The 11840-nt window shown below is 40.5% G+C and overlaps 1 protein-coding gene across 6 annotated transcripts in view; it reads right to left on the bottom strand.

Annotated features, from left to right (window-relative positions):
• Window positions 1–11840, bottom strand: part of galnt13 (UDP-N-acetyl-alpha-D-galactosamine:polypeptide N-acetylgalactosaminyltransferase 13) — a 417261-nt gene that overhangs the window by 60826 nt on the left and 344595 nt on the right. Inside the window, exon 12 of one of the 6 annotated variants that reach the window (XM_043693779.1) lies at window positions 3730–3783. The exons of 3 other annotated variants lie outside the window; for them this stretch is intronic. In XM_043693779.1, the coding sequence (XP_043549714.1) occupies window positions 3745–3783 (39 nt within the window). In that variant the 3' untranslated portion in view covers window positions 3730–3744. Of the gene's footprint in view, window positions 1–3729; window positions 3784–9384; window positions 9420–10665; window positions 10734–11840 lie in introns of those variants that run through there. 2 more of the 6 variants (XM_043693781.1, XM_043693780.1) reach the window with 2 other exon arrangements.

Below are 11840 nucleotides of genomic sequence, written 5' to 3'. Positions count from 1 at the left end.
ATACAAGCCCAGTCGCTCCAATCTTTCAACATAAGATAGTCCCGCCATTCCAGGAATTTACCTCGTGAACCTACGCTGCACTCCCTCAATAGCCAGAACGTCTTTCCTCAAATTTGGAGACCAGAACTGCACACAATATTCCAGGTGTTGTCTCACCAGGGCCTTGTACAGCTGCAGAAGAACCTCTTTGCTTCTATACTCAATCCCTCTTGTTATGAAGGCCAGCATGCTATTAGCTTTCTTTACTACCTGTACCTGTATGCTTGCATTCAACGAGAACAGTCCCAACTTTTTCAATCTACCCTCATGATGAAGTTCCTCATTGCTGGAACCATTCTTATAAACTGCATCTACACTCTTCAATGCATTCACTATAATGTTGAGTCCAGAACAAACATCTAACAAGTGTCTTATACAAGTTCAAGATGACATCCTTGCTCTTGCTCTCTATGCCCCTATTAGAAAGGCCAAGGATACTGCATGGTTTACTTACTGCTCTATCTGTCCTGCTACTTTCAATGATCTGTGCAAATATGCACCCCCTTAGATTTTTACCCCTTACTTTGTATTGCCTTCCAATATTCTTGACACTAAAATGCATCATTTCACAGTCCTCTACATTGAAGCTCACTTGTCACCTAGCTGCCCATTCCAGCATCATGTCTTTGTCCTTCTGGACTTATACACTGTCCTTCTCATAGTTTACAGTTCTGCTAAGTTTTGTGTAATCTGCAAATTTTGAAATTGTTCCCTGGACACTATGATCAAGATCATTAATCTTTATCAGGAAAAGCAAGGTCCAAATACCAACATCGGGGAACTCCACTACAAAACTTTCTTCCAGATCAAAAAGTATCTGTTAACTATTACAGTTTCCTATTACTCAGCCAATTTTTCATCAACATTGTTACTGTCTCTTTTATTCCATGAGATATAACTTTGCTCGCAAGTCTGCTGCAAGGCACAGTATTGAGTGCCTTTTGAAAGTCCGTACCCACCACATTGACAGAACTACCCTCATTGAATCTTACCTCTTCAAGAAACTCCAGCGAGTTAGTTAACATGTTTTTTCCTTTAGAAATGCATACTTACTCTTTCTAACCAATCCACCTTTTACATGCAAATCTTAATTCTATCAGAATAATTGTCTCCGGAAACTTCCCTATCACTTAAACTGACAGGACTGTAATTGCTGGGTTTATCCTCACAAACTTTCTTGAACAAAGCCACAATGTTTCGAATTTTCCATTCTTAGCAAGTTTTGAGAAGATTTTCCATTATTCTGGCACCTGTCTCAGTCTAGGGATGATTGCCAGTATCTCTGCAATTTCTACTCTCACTTTCTTCAAGATCTCTTGATGCATCTTGTCTGATCCTGGAATGCCATCAACTTTAAGTACCAACAGCCTATGCATCACCTCTGCCTGATTAATTTTGAATTTTTCAAAGGACTGAATTTCTTGTTTTGTAAGCATGACCTGAGTAGCATCTCTCTTTGGTAAAGACAGATGCAAAGTACTCATTTATTACTTCAGTCAAGCACCCCACCCCAGATGTAAATCTCATTTTTTCAGTCTGTAATCAGCCCTACACTTCATTTTACCGTGGTTTTACAATTTTAATGGCCATAGAAGACTTTGGGTCACCTCTGTGTTAGCTGTTAGTCTTTCCTCATAATTCTTCTTTGCTCTTTTATTTGATTTTTCCATCTCCACTTTTGAAACTCTAATTTTCCTCCAATTTTATTTTCTACCTGACCACGGTCAGAAGCACATTTTTTTCTTCTCTATCTGAAAATTCTATTGCCTTTGTTATCTAGGGAAGTCTGGATTTGTTTGTTCCACATTTCCCATTTTGGGGAACACGTTTGACTGTACCTGAACCATCTCCTCGTTGAAGGTAGCTCATTGTTTAGTTATTGTTTTTCCTGCCAATGACTCATTCTAATCAATCCTGCGCAGCTCTGTTCTTGACCCACTGAGGCCCACTCTCTACCATTTTCTTGCTCTGGATTGTGGCTTGTCAGTCATTCTTCACCATCATCCTAAACCTTATGATACAATGATAACTGTCTCCTAAACTTTCCCCAACAGATGCTTGATCCAATTGGCCCACTTCATTTCCAAGAAGCAGGTCCAAAAGTGTATCCTTTCTTAATGTCCTGGAAACACACTGCTGCACTAAGCTCTCCTGCGTGTAATCCAGGGCCATCTAACCCTGCCTGCCCCATACACAGCAAGTATCGTGGACTACCTTTAGGTAATTGAAGACTCCCATTGTAACTACTCTTTAAAGGTGTCGTCTTGCTGTAATTGCCCTGCTGGTTTGTTCCTCAGCATCCTTTCCACTGTTGGTGATCTATAAATTACATCCAGCAACGGAATTGTACTTTTTTTTTGCCTTAGTTGTAACAAAATTGATTCTGTGCTCAGATTCTCCGAGACATACTCTTCCTCCAGTACTCCAATGCTTCCTTAACCAATACCACTACCTCTCCTCCTTTCCTTTCTTTTTCTATCTTTTCTGAATACCCAAATATACTTAGCGATAAGCAAGGTCTCTGTAATCACAACATCCAAGTTCCATATAACAATGTGTGCTTGTAACTCCATAATCTTATTTCCTATGTTCTATGCAATCAAATACATGTACAGTAATCCTGATGTGGATTTCAATTGTTTTTTCCTTCCCCTGACTTCACTTACGAACTTTGCTATGCCAGTAGTATCTCTAAGTATTTTGTGAACCTGGTGTTCTCCTGTTTTATTTTCCATTGGTACCCACACCACTGCCAGGTTACTTTAAAACCTTCCAAATAGAACTAGCGAAATGTCTCACAAGAACCTCAGATCCACCTCTGTTCAGGTGGAACTCTTTTGGTTTGTATTGGTACTACCTTCCCAAGTGTCCCAGGAATCTAAAGCCCTCCCTCCTACAACATCCTTCCAGCCACAAATGCATCTGTCTTTTCCTCTATTTCTGTATTCACTGGCATGTGGTACTGGGAGTAATCCAGAGATTACTACATTTGAGGTCAGGTTGAGTTTAACTCGATAGCAAGTAGTATTCTAATTGCATTACAATGGAATCAATTCAGGAGCAAGTGCCTTGGCAGTCCTGAATGTTGACCCGATAGCACAAAGTCAAAAATGAGCAAGGAAACCTCCTGCTGATTAATACCTACCATTCTCATTTAGATGTGAATGGATCGGTACGCTTACATGTTGAACACCACTTGGAGGAAACACAGAGGATGACAAGGGCACAGAATGTAATCAGGTTACTTCAATGGTCATTACCAGGAGAGGCTCTCTCGCACTACTACTTATTGAACTGGCTGAACCCTAAGGGAAGTAACTGCGAGACTAAGTCAGCGACAGGTGTTGACGGAACTAAGACAGAAAGACTTACATATTCTCGTCCTCACCAACCTACCAATCACCGATATTCCTGCCCATGACAGTCCTGGGAGAAGACAACACTGCACAATCACGCAAAGACAAAGTCCCTTCTTCATGTTGAGAATATCTTCCATCATGTTGCTTGACACTAAAATTTTGCAAAACAGGATAGGGCTTTGAACAGAAATTGCAATTCAAAACTGGACATCTGTGAGGCTGTGGAACATCAGCAGCATGCAGGACTGTATTCAATCACAATCTGTAACTTCTCAAACTGATGCTCCACCTTCGTCAACCAAGCCAGGAGATCAAGCCTGGTTCAAAGGAGAGTACGGGAGGAAAATCAAGGAGCAACGGCAAATGAGCTGTCAAACTGATGAAGCTGTAAAATAGGACAAATTGCATATCAAACAGTGAAATCAGCCTGCAACAGACAAGGCTAAGTAATCACACAACCAGGATTGGGTCTGAGCTCTGCAGTCCTGTCACAGTCCTGTCATAAAAAAAAAGTGCAGAATTACACAAAACATAACATCCTCAAAGATGAGTGAGCCCAAGACTGAAGTACTTGCACTCATTGACTGCCAGAAGTGCCAAGTGGACGATGCACCTTGGCCTCTGCCTGAGGTCCCCAGCAACACAGCTCCCAGCCTTCAAACAATTTCATTCACCTCAATTGGTATGAATAAATAGCTCAAGGAGCATTACACTGCAAACATTCTAACAATAATATTGAAGATTTATTCTCCACAACTGGCCACACCACTGGCCAAACTCTTCCACCACAGTTACAATACCAACAATCCCCAGCAACATGGAAAATTGTCCAGGAATACCCTAAAAAAAAAAGCAGGATAAATTTAACAAGCCCAATTATTGTGCTATCAGCATACTCCCAATCATTGGCAAAGGCACGGACTCATAGAAATGTACAGCACAGAAATAGACCTTTCGGTCCAACTCATCCATGCCGGCCAGATATTCTAACTAAATCTACTCCCGTTTTCCAGGATTTGGCCCAAATCCCTCCAAACCTTTCATTTTCATTTACTCATCCAGATGCCTTTTAAATGCTGGAATTGTAACAGCTTCCACCACTTCGTCTGGCAGCTCATTCCATACATGCATCACCCTCTACATGAAAAAGTTGCCCCTTAGGTCCCTTTTAAATCTTCCACTCTCACCTTAAACATACACCCTCTAGTTATGGCCTCCCCCATCCCATGGAAGAGACCATGTGTATTTATCCTATCCTATCATGTTTTATAAACCTCTATAAGATCACCCCTCAGCCTCAGACACTCAAGGGAAAGTTGCCCCAGTCTATTCAGCCTGTTCCTATAGCTCAAACCCTCCAACCCGACAATATCCTTGGAAATCTTTTCTGAACCTTCAAGATTCACAGCATCCTTCCTAACACAGCAAGGTCAGGATTGCACACAATATTTCAATATAGGCCTAACCAATGTCCTGTACTGTCGCAACTCCTATACTCAATGTACTGACCAATATAGGCAAACATACCAAACACATTCTCACTATCCTATCTACCTATGCCTCCACTTTCAAGGAACTATGTACCTGCACTCCAAGATCACTTTGTTCAGAAACACTGCCCTGGACCAAATAAGTCCTGCTCTGATTTGCCTTTCCAAAATGCAGCACCTCACATTTATTTAAAATGAATTCCATCTGCCATTCCTTGATCCATTGGCCCATCTGATTAAGATCCCATTGTACTCTGAGGTAACCTATTTGCTGGCCACTACACCTCCAATTTTGGTACCAACTGCAAATGTACTAACCATAACTCCCCTGTTCACATCCAAATCACTTATATAATTAACGAAAAGCAGTGAATCCTGCACCGATCCTGTGGCACACTGCTGATCACAGGCCTCCTTTTTGATAAGGCCTATGTTTGAGCAGGTAAGATTCAGAGACCTGTATAGATGAAGTGGGATGCTTCAAAATGCACCACCAGACTCATTCTTGTGGTAGTCACCTGCTATGCACTGCACAACCTGGTCCTCCAAAAGACAGGAAACACTACCTGAGGAGGGATTGAGGGAAAAAGCCTGGTCCTCTGATGAGGACTCAGAGGAAAAGGAGGGTGAACCACAACAGACAAATATCCTAGTCAGTCCCAGGAAATGTCCATATTCATGTGAGAAATGGTAAGTTCTGATCATCAGAGGATCTAGTAGCTCGTTTTTCCAACTCAATATCACCTTCATTAAGCTTCTTCCTGCTCCATGCGGCTCAACGAAATGATCATAAGTAGCACATAATGTTACTCAACCAAAATATGCCCATCTGCATGTGGATGCACATAATTACAGATTCATTCGAAGAATATCATAGAAATCCGTATCCATCCACAGACATAATGGACAAATGCAGCTAGATAATATTTAGAAAATAACAATTATGTATGTGCTCTGTTACTCATAGTTATGATTACATCTCCAAAATTAAGAAAGGCATTCATCTGTGACTAATGGACAGTTTTCTTTTCATTTTCTTCTGTGTGCTATTGAGTGCATGTGTAGATAGGCTGTTGATCATTATGCCCCCTTGTCTGGTCTGATTTTTGCACCATGCCTTGGTTGCCTGAGTCTGTAAGGGCACTGACTTGGTGGTAATCTCCTAAGCCATGGTAGGAGGTTCACCTGTCTTTCTAGGACCATGACCTGATTTTGACTTCAGGCTTTGCATACCTCACTTGATCAGGTTCTGGTGCTCAGAGATTAGGTATGAGGTAATGGAGTGCAAGTCAGCATGCATATCCAAGAAAACATCATTGAGCCTCTAGCTTTTGAATATCATAACAGTCACCATAGATTCATACAGCACTGGCACAGACCCTTCAGTCCATCCTGAACGTAATCCCAAACTAAACTAGTCCCACCTGCCTGCTCCTGGCCCATATGTCTCCAAACCTTTCCTATTCATGTACTTATCCAAATGTCTTTTCAACGTTTTTACTGTACCCACATCCACCACTTCCTCAGGAAGTTCATTCCACATGCAAATCACCCTCTGTGTAATAAAATTGCCCCTCATGTCTTTTTTAAAAATCCTTTCACCTTAAAAATGTGCCCCTAGTCTTGAATTCCCCCATCCTAGGGAAAAGATAACTACCATTAGCTCTATCTATATTCCTCATTATTTTATAAACTTCTATCAGATCGCCTCTCAACCTCCTACGCTCCAATGAAAAAGTCCCAGCCAATCCAGCCTTTCTTTCAATCCAACCTTCTGGCAACATCCTAATAAATCTCTTCTGAACTCTCTCCAGCTTGATAATATCCTTTCTATAACTGGGAAAGTAGAACTGGACACAGTACTCCAGAAGAGACCTCAATGTCCTGTACAACCTCAACATGTCTTCCCAACTACTCAAAATGGAGCCATATACATGGCTCCAATAAAAGGAAGATTATAGTGCTTGTGACCTGGATGAACTCCACCATTCTCCATGCAGAATGTGCACAGTTGTCTGGCATCTCCGCCACATCTCCCTGCACTTAGCATTAGATGCCTGAAATCTAGCATCAGATGCCTGAAGGATGACCCCAGAAACATGTCATCAGCCTGGGGTTAGCATCATAGTCACCTCCAAAACACCTCAGGCTGACATGCTTCATTTCCATCTCCTATTAATGGTTGTTCAACTGTAATGTCCTTAGAGTGCATTCATCCACTAAAGCTGGGTCATGCTTACCCACTGAAGGACAGATATCTGCACTTGTACTGGCTGCGGAACAAGGATGTCAGGCTGCACCCACTGAGACTCCCTCTTCCATCTCCACTGCCAAGCTCCATAAAATGATGTTAAAATACAGGTACTCTTTCTTTTGGCAAGAAATATTATATTTTATCATTTTTGTTCTCCCAGGTGAAAGGAAAATTGAATAATGTTTTCACAGGCCTTGACCAATGCTGCATTATTTCTGGTTGCGAGAAGGGTTTCTACTACGATTCACTATTTGACACTGCTCTCCTTTCCAAAAAAGGCCTGTTTTCCATTTGATGGCACACTTCAAATGCGATGTCAATTTTATTTTGCATTCAAAGCACCAAATACCCTCATTTACCCTTTTCTTAGTAAATAAAAGTTACAACAATTTGATTTATAAAAATCACTGAGATTATACTCTTGAAAGGGCACCAATTAGCTAGATGATTCGCATGTAGTTCAGAACATGCCCGCACCATCTGTTGGGTTCCCATTCCAGATGAGGTTAACTTGGTATCTGCTTCATCACCCTGCCCCTGATAGTGTAAGGCACTGGCAAACCACCACTGACAAAAACAGCTAAGAAAACAACTCAGGATGCAGACAAAAAGCAAAGGATTTGCCTTTGGGCAGAGCACCCATGCATGAATATATGATAACTCCAGAAAACCAAGGTAGTTAAGAATGAAAATTACTCAAACCATCATTTTAAACACAATACACTTTGGAAAAAAAAACCTCCTAATGTATAAATATTGATGATAGGTTGTCACAGTTCTCATTCAGGAATTCATTTTATTGAGTTTAAACATAAATAGCTGGAAGAGACATGCTTAACCAGAGATTTTTCAGTTTCCATAGCAACCTTAGCCCTGCAACAGATTTAGAGCTTGTTTCTAGTACCTGAGAACATTTTCAATATTTATTTGGATGAATTGGTTTGGATTCATTAAAGGGAGGAAGGAAGCCATGCTGGAAGAGGATGCTTCAATAAATAAATCTCAGTGCGAGTGGGTGGGGTGTAGGGCTAAAGAATTGCTGGCAATTACACATGTATATTAAAACCAATTTTATTTGTAGAAGCAAAAATCAAATTCTATGCAACTGATTTTTTAAAAAATTCCATGTTCCTCAATGCCCAAAGCCCAAACATTTCTTAAGGTAAAGTAGTGAATTACATGTAATTTTTTTTAAATTTACTATATTGTAGTTATTGTTCACAAGGTGGTCTGCTTTACATTGGAATGTAAATTGGGTGACCACTTTACAAAGCGTATCCATTTCCCTTCAGTTTGAAGTCATATCTTGAGCTTCAGGTGGCCTGATATTTTCATTCTGCAACTTCACCGAACCTGACGTTTCTCTCCACAACCTATTGCACTATTCTAGTAAAGCATGATGTGACCTTCAGCACCTCATCCTTCAACTGGGTACTTTGCAATCTTCCAGACACATCGAGTACAATACCTTCAGACCATAAACTCTGCCCAATTATGTTTTAGATTGTTTGTTTCAGATTTTATCTTAATCTTGTTTTGCACACCTTCTCTAGGTACATCCTTCGTTCCCATGTTTCTTTCCCAGAAGTTAAAAAAGTGAGCAAAATCGAGAAATGAACTTCCTGGTCAAATAGGAGCTCAATTTTGGGATGCAGAAGATGAGTGTGCCATGAGTGAATGAAATCTGAACACCAAACGTTAAATTAAAAGGTGAGGAAGCAATGCAGGTTGGGTTATCAAATGCAATTACGGCAAATTTTGATAAATCTTTGATCAACAACAGAACCAGGGATTGTGATGTGCAAACCAGAAAGTGTGCATAAACCATAAGTAGAGGAGCCAACTTCTAACAGAATGATGGAACAGGCTCAAAGAGCTAAATTACCCACTAACTCTCCTAAGACCCATGCTGCTATATTTCTTCTTTTTGGCCTTGTCCCATCCACCCTCTGTTCAAAACCTATGATATTTATAACACTTTCTCAGTTCTGATGTCAGTGACTTGAAATGTTAACTGTGTTTCTCTCTCTGCAAATGTTGCTAACCTCATGAATATTTCCGACATTTTCTGCTTAATTTTTACACGATTATTTAATGATGTGTAAGGAAATACTGTATTAACATCAAATCGAAATATTTGCAATAGATTTCTCCATGGTCCTATCGGACCATAAAGTTACTCTCTCATGAGAGAATTTGGTGGTGGTTACTGTACCTTAGGCAAAGAGGAGAGGTTGAGTAGTAGACTCCTTCATGGCAACCTCAGCTGGAGATTTCCTATCAACGTAATTGAAATTCAAAAAAGTTGCTATGGAACAACTTAAAGATCAGAATGGATGTACATGAATAACTACTACCATCTGCTGGTGGAGCAGAATACTTTTCCCTTATAACCATTCTTCATCATGGTTATATGTAACATGAGTTATTGCATAAGTAGGTAAAACAAAAAACAATCAATCTTAGAATAACAGAGTCAAATATTTAGCTAGCATTTTTGCAGCAGCATTTTTGCACATTTACAACACACACACATGTATTCCTGCATTGTGACTCATATTAAGAAATTTGCTCTAGAATTGGAGATGATGATTTTGGACAGAATGGAATATTTTAGGTTTTGCAATGGAGAGCACAGGTGTTGTTCAGTTAGGATTGTTTGGGGTAATTGATAAAGGTGAAACACATTGTCATGTGGAAGCCTTATTGTAAATGTCAATGGATCCTTTTTTATATTGCTCAGTAAGTCCTGTCTTCATTTGATTTCTGTGTCTACCTTATTCTATTTTCATGGGCAGTCTCTTTCATGCCTTAACCCTGTTGTCTTTCTCATCTATCTATCTCTGCAATGTCACCAATCACCTCAACCTCCCTTTCCTTATTCCCTAATTACCTTCTGTCATTCCTATTCTTTTCTTATTCACAGGCACTTTGTTGCCCAGATGATTTTCTATTTCCTTACTAGACTAAAATTGAAGAGAAAAAGTGGCTAGCAAAAAGGTTAACACATATATCTTCAAAGGAAAAAAAACCCTGTATTTCAAGAAGTCAGGTTAAAAGAGGTTGAAATGAGTATATATTGTTTAAATGTTTGATTATTTTAGATAAAGTCCAGATGAAGAGGGAATTGAGAAGAGAGAGGGAAGAATGGACAGAAGTGTAGATGATAGACTTTCATCAGGTTTTGAAGTTGGATTTGGAGGTGGCGAGCTGGCAAGCAAAATTAAAACTGCAATGTGCTGGATCCCATCTTCTCCTGCTTTTATTGGAGGCAGCTTCTGTACAGAGCTGGCAATACTCCCAGCTGTGGCAAGAAACCAACCCAGTATTTAAAATGGGCAGTTAGTAGGACAATGCAAATTTGAATGTGAACCTTGACTACTCTGAAAGCAGAATTGTACATCATGAGGTCAGACCAATATGGAAATAAGATACAATCAGACCATTTACTGGTGCCCACGGCAAGTTTAAGGGCATCCATGGACAGAGGCTCACCATTGCATGAGGAACTCCTGTAGACTGTTCTATGACAGGTTGCAAAGTTGTCTGCCAGTTTCCACAACCTTATTACCCATGCATTTCACTCGAGCCCTGTGTGAAGAATTCACATCAGCAGCACAATGACAATTTTCTAACCATGAAGCCTTTCCTTATTCACAGGCTCTCTGTTGACCAGTTGATTTTCAATCTAAAAGACTAAAATTTAAAAGTGACTGGCAAAAGGCCGATTGGCCCTGCCCCCTCTTCAACTCACCTCACAATCACTTTCGATGACAAACCTAGAAGCAGCCTATAGATTGCCTGGAAAATGATTGAGGGCGCGTGCTGCTCTAATGGCATATTTACTGATTTATTTTACACCTTTACACAGTACCTCACAGCAAAAAAACCACAGCTACTTTTTGTGACAGAGAGAAGGAAAAGGAAATCAGCTGTTGTGGAGAAGCAAAAGGACTGTTTTATGGTAGGACCTTGTGAAAGTTTGTTTGCTATTCAAAATGGAAAAGATGGAAATTTTGGAAAAGTAAGTGTAACATGAGATTTGAGCGTATGGACAGCCCAAAGATCATGAAGCAAAGGTTTTTTTTTGTTCTACTGGCACTGGGTCAGGAGAAACAGGAAGGGAAATTAAGGATAAACAAGGAACTATTTATAGTGCACATACATAAATATAGAATGACGCCTGGGGTTACACTTGGCTGAGGAATGTTCTGTCTTTTAAAAAAGATTAACCCATTCTTCGAAGCAACCTGTTCAGAGATATTATAATACACCTCTGGAGCAGGTAGGATTTGAACATGGAGCTCCCAATCCAGGGATAGAGTCATAGGGTCATAGAGATGTACAGCATGGAAACAGACCCTTCGGTCCAACCTGTCCATGCCGACCAGATATCCCAACCCAATCTAGTCCCACCTCCCAGCACCCAGCACCCGGCCCATAGCCCTCCAAACCCTTCCTATTCATATACCCATCCAAATGCCTCTTAAATGTTGCAATTGTACCAGCCTCCACCACATCCTCTGGCAGCTCATTCCATACACATACCACCTTCTGCGTGAAAAAGTTGCCCCTTAGGTCTCTTTTATATCTTTCCCCTCTCACCCTAAACCTATGCCCTCTAGTTCTGGACTCCCTGACCCCAGGGAAAAGACTTTGTCTATTTATCCTATCCATGCCCCTCATAATTTTGTAAAC

This window comes from Chiloscyllium plagiosum, chromosome 7, assembly GCF_004010195.1.
Source record: "Chiloscyllium plagiosum isolate BGI_BamShark_2017 chromosome 7, ASM401019v2, whole genome shotgun sequence".
Classification (NCBI taxonomy): Eukaryota; Metazoa; Chordata; class Chondrichthyes; order Orectolobiformes; family Hemiscylliidae; genus Chiloscyllium; species Chiloscyllium plagiosum.
Note: the sequence above shows the minus strand (reverse complement) of the source record. Positions and strands in the feature narration are given on the sequence as shown.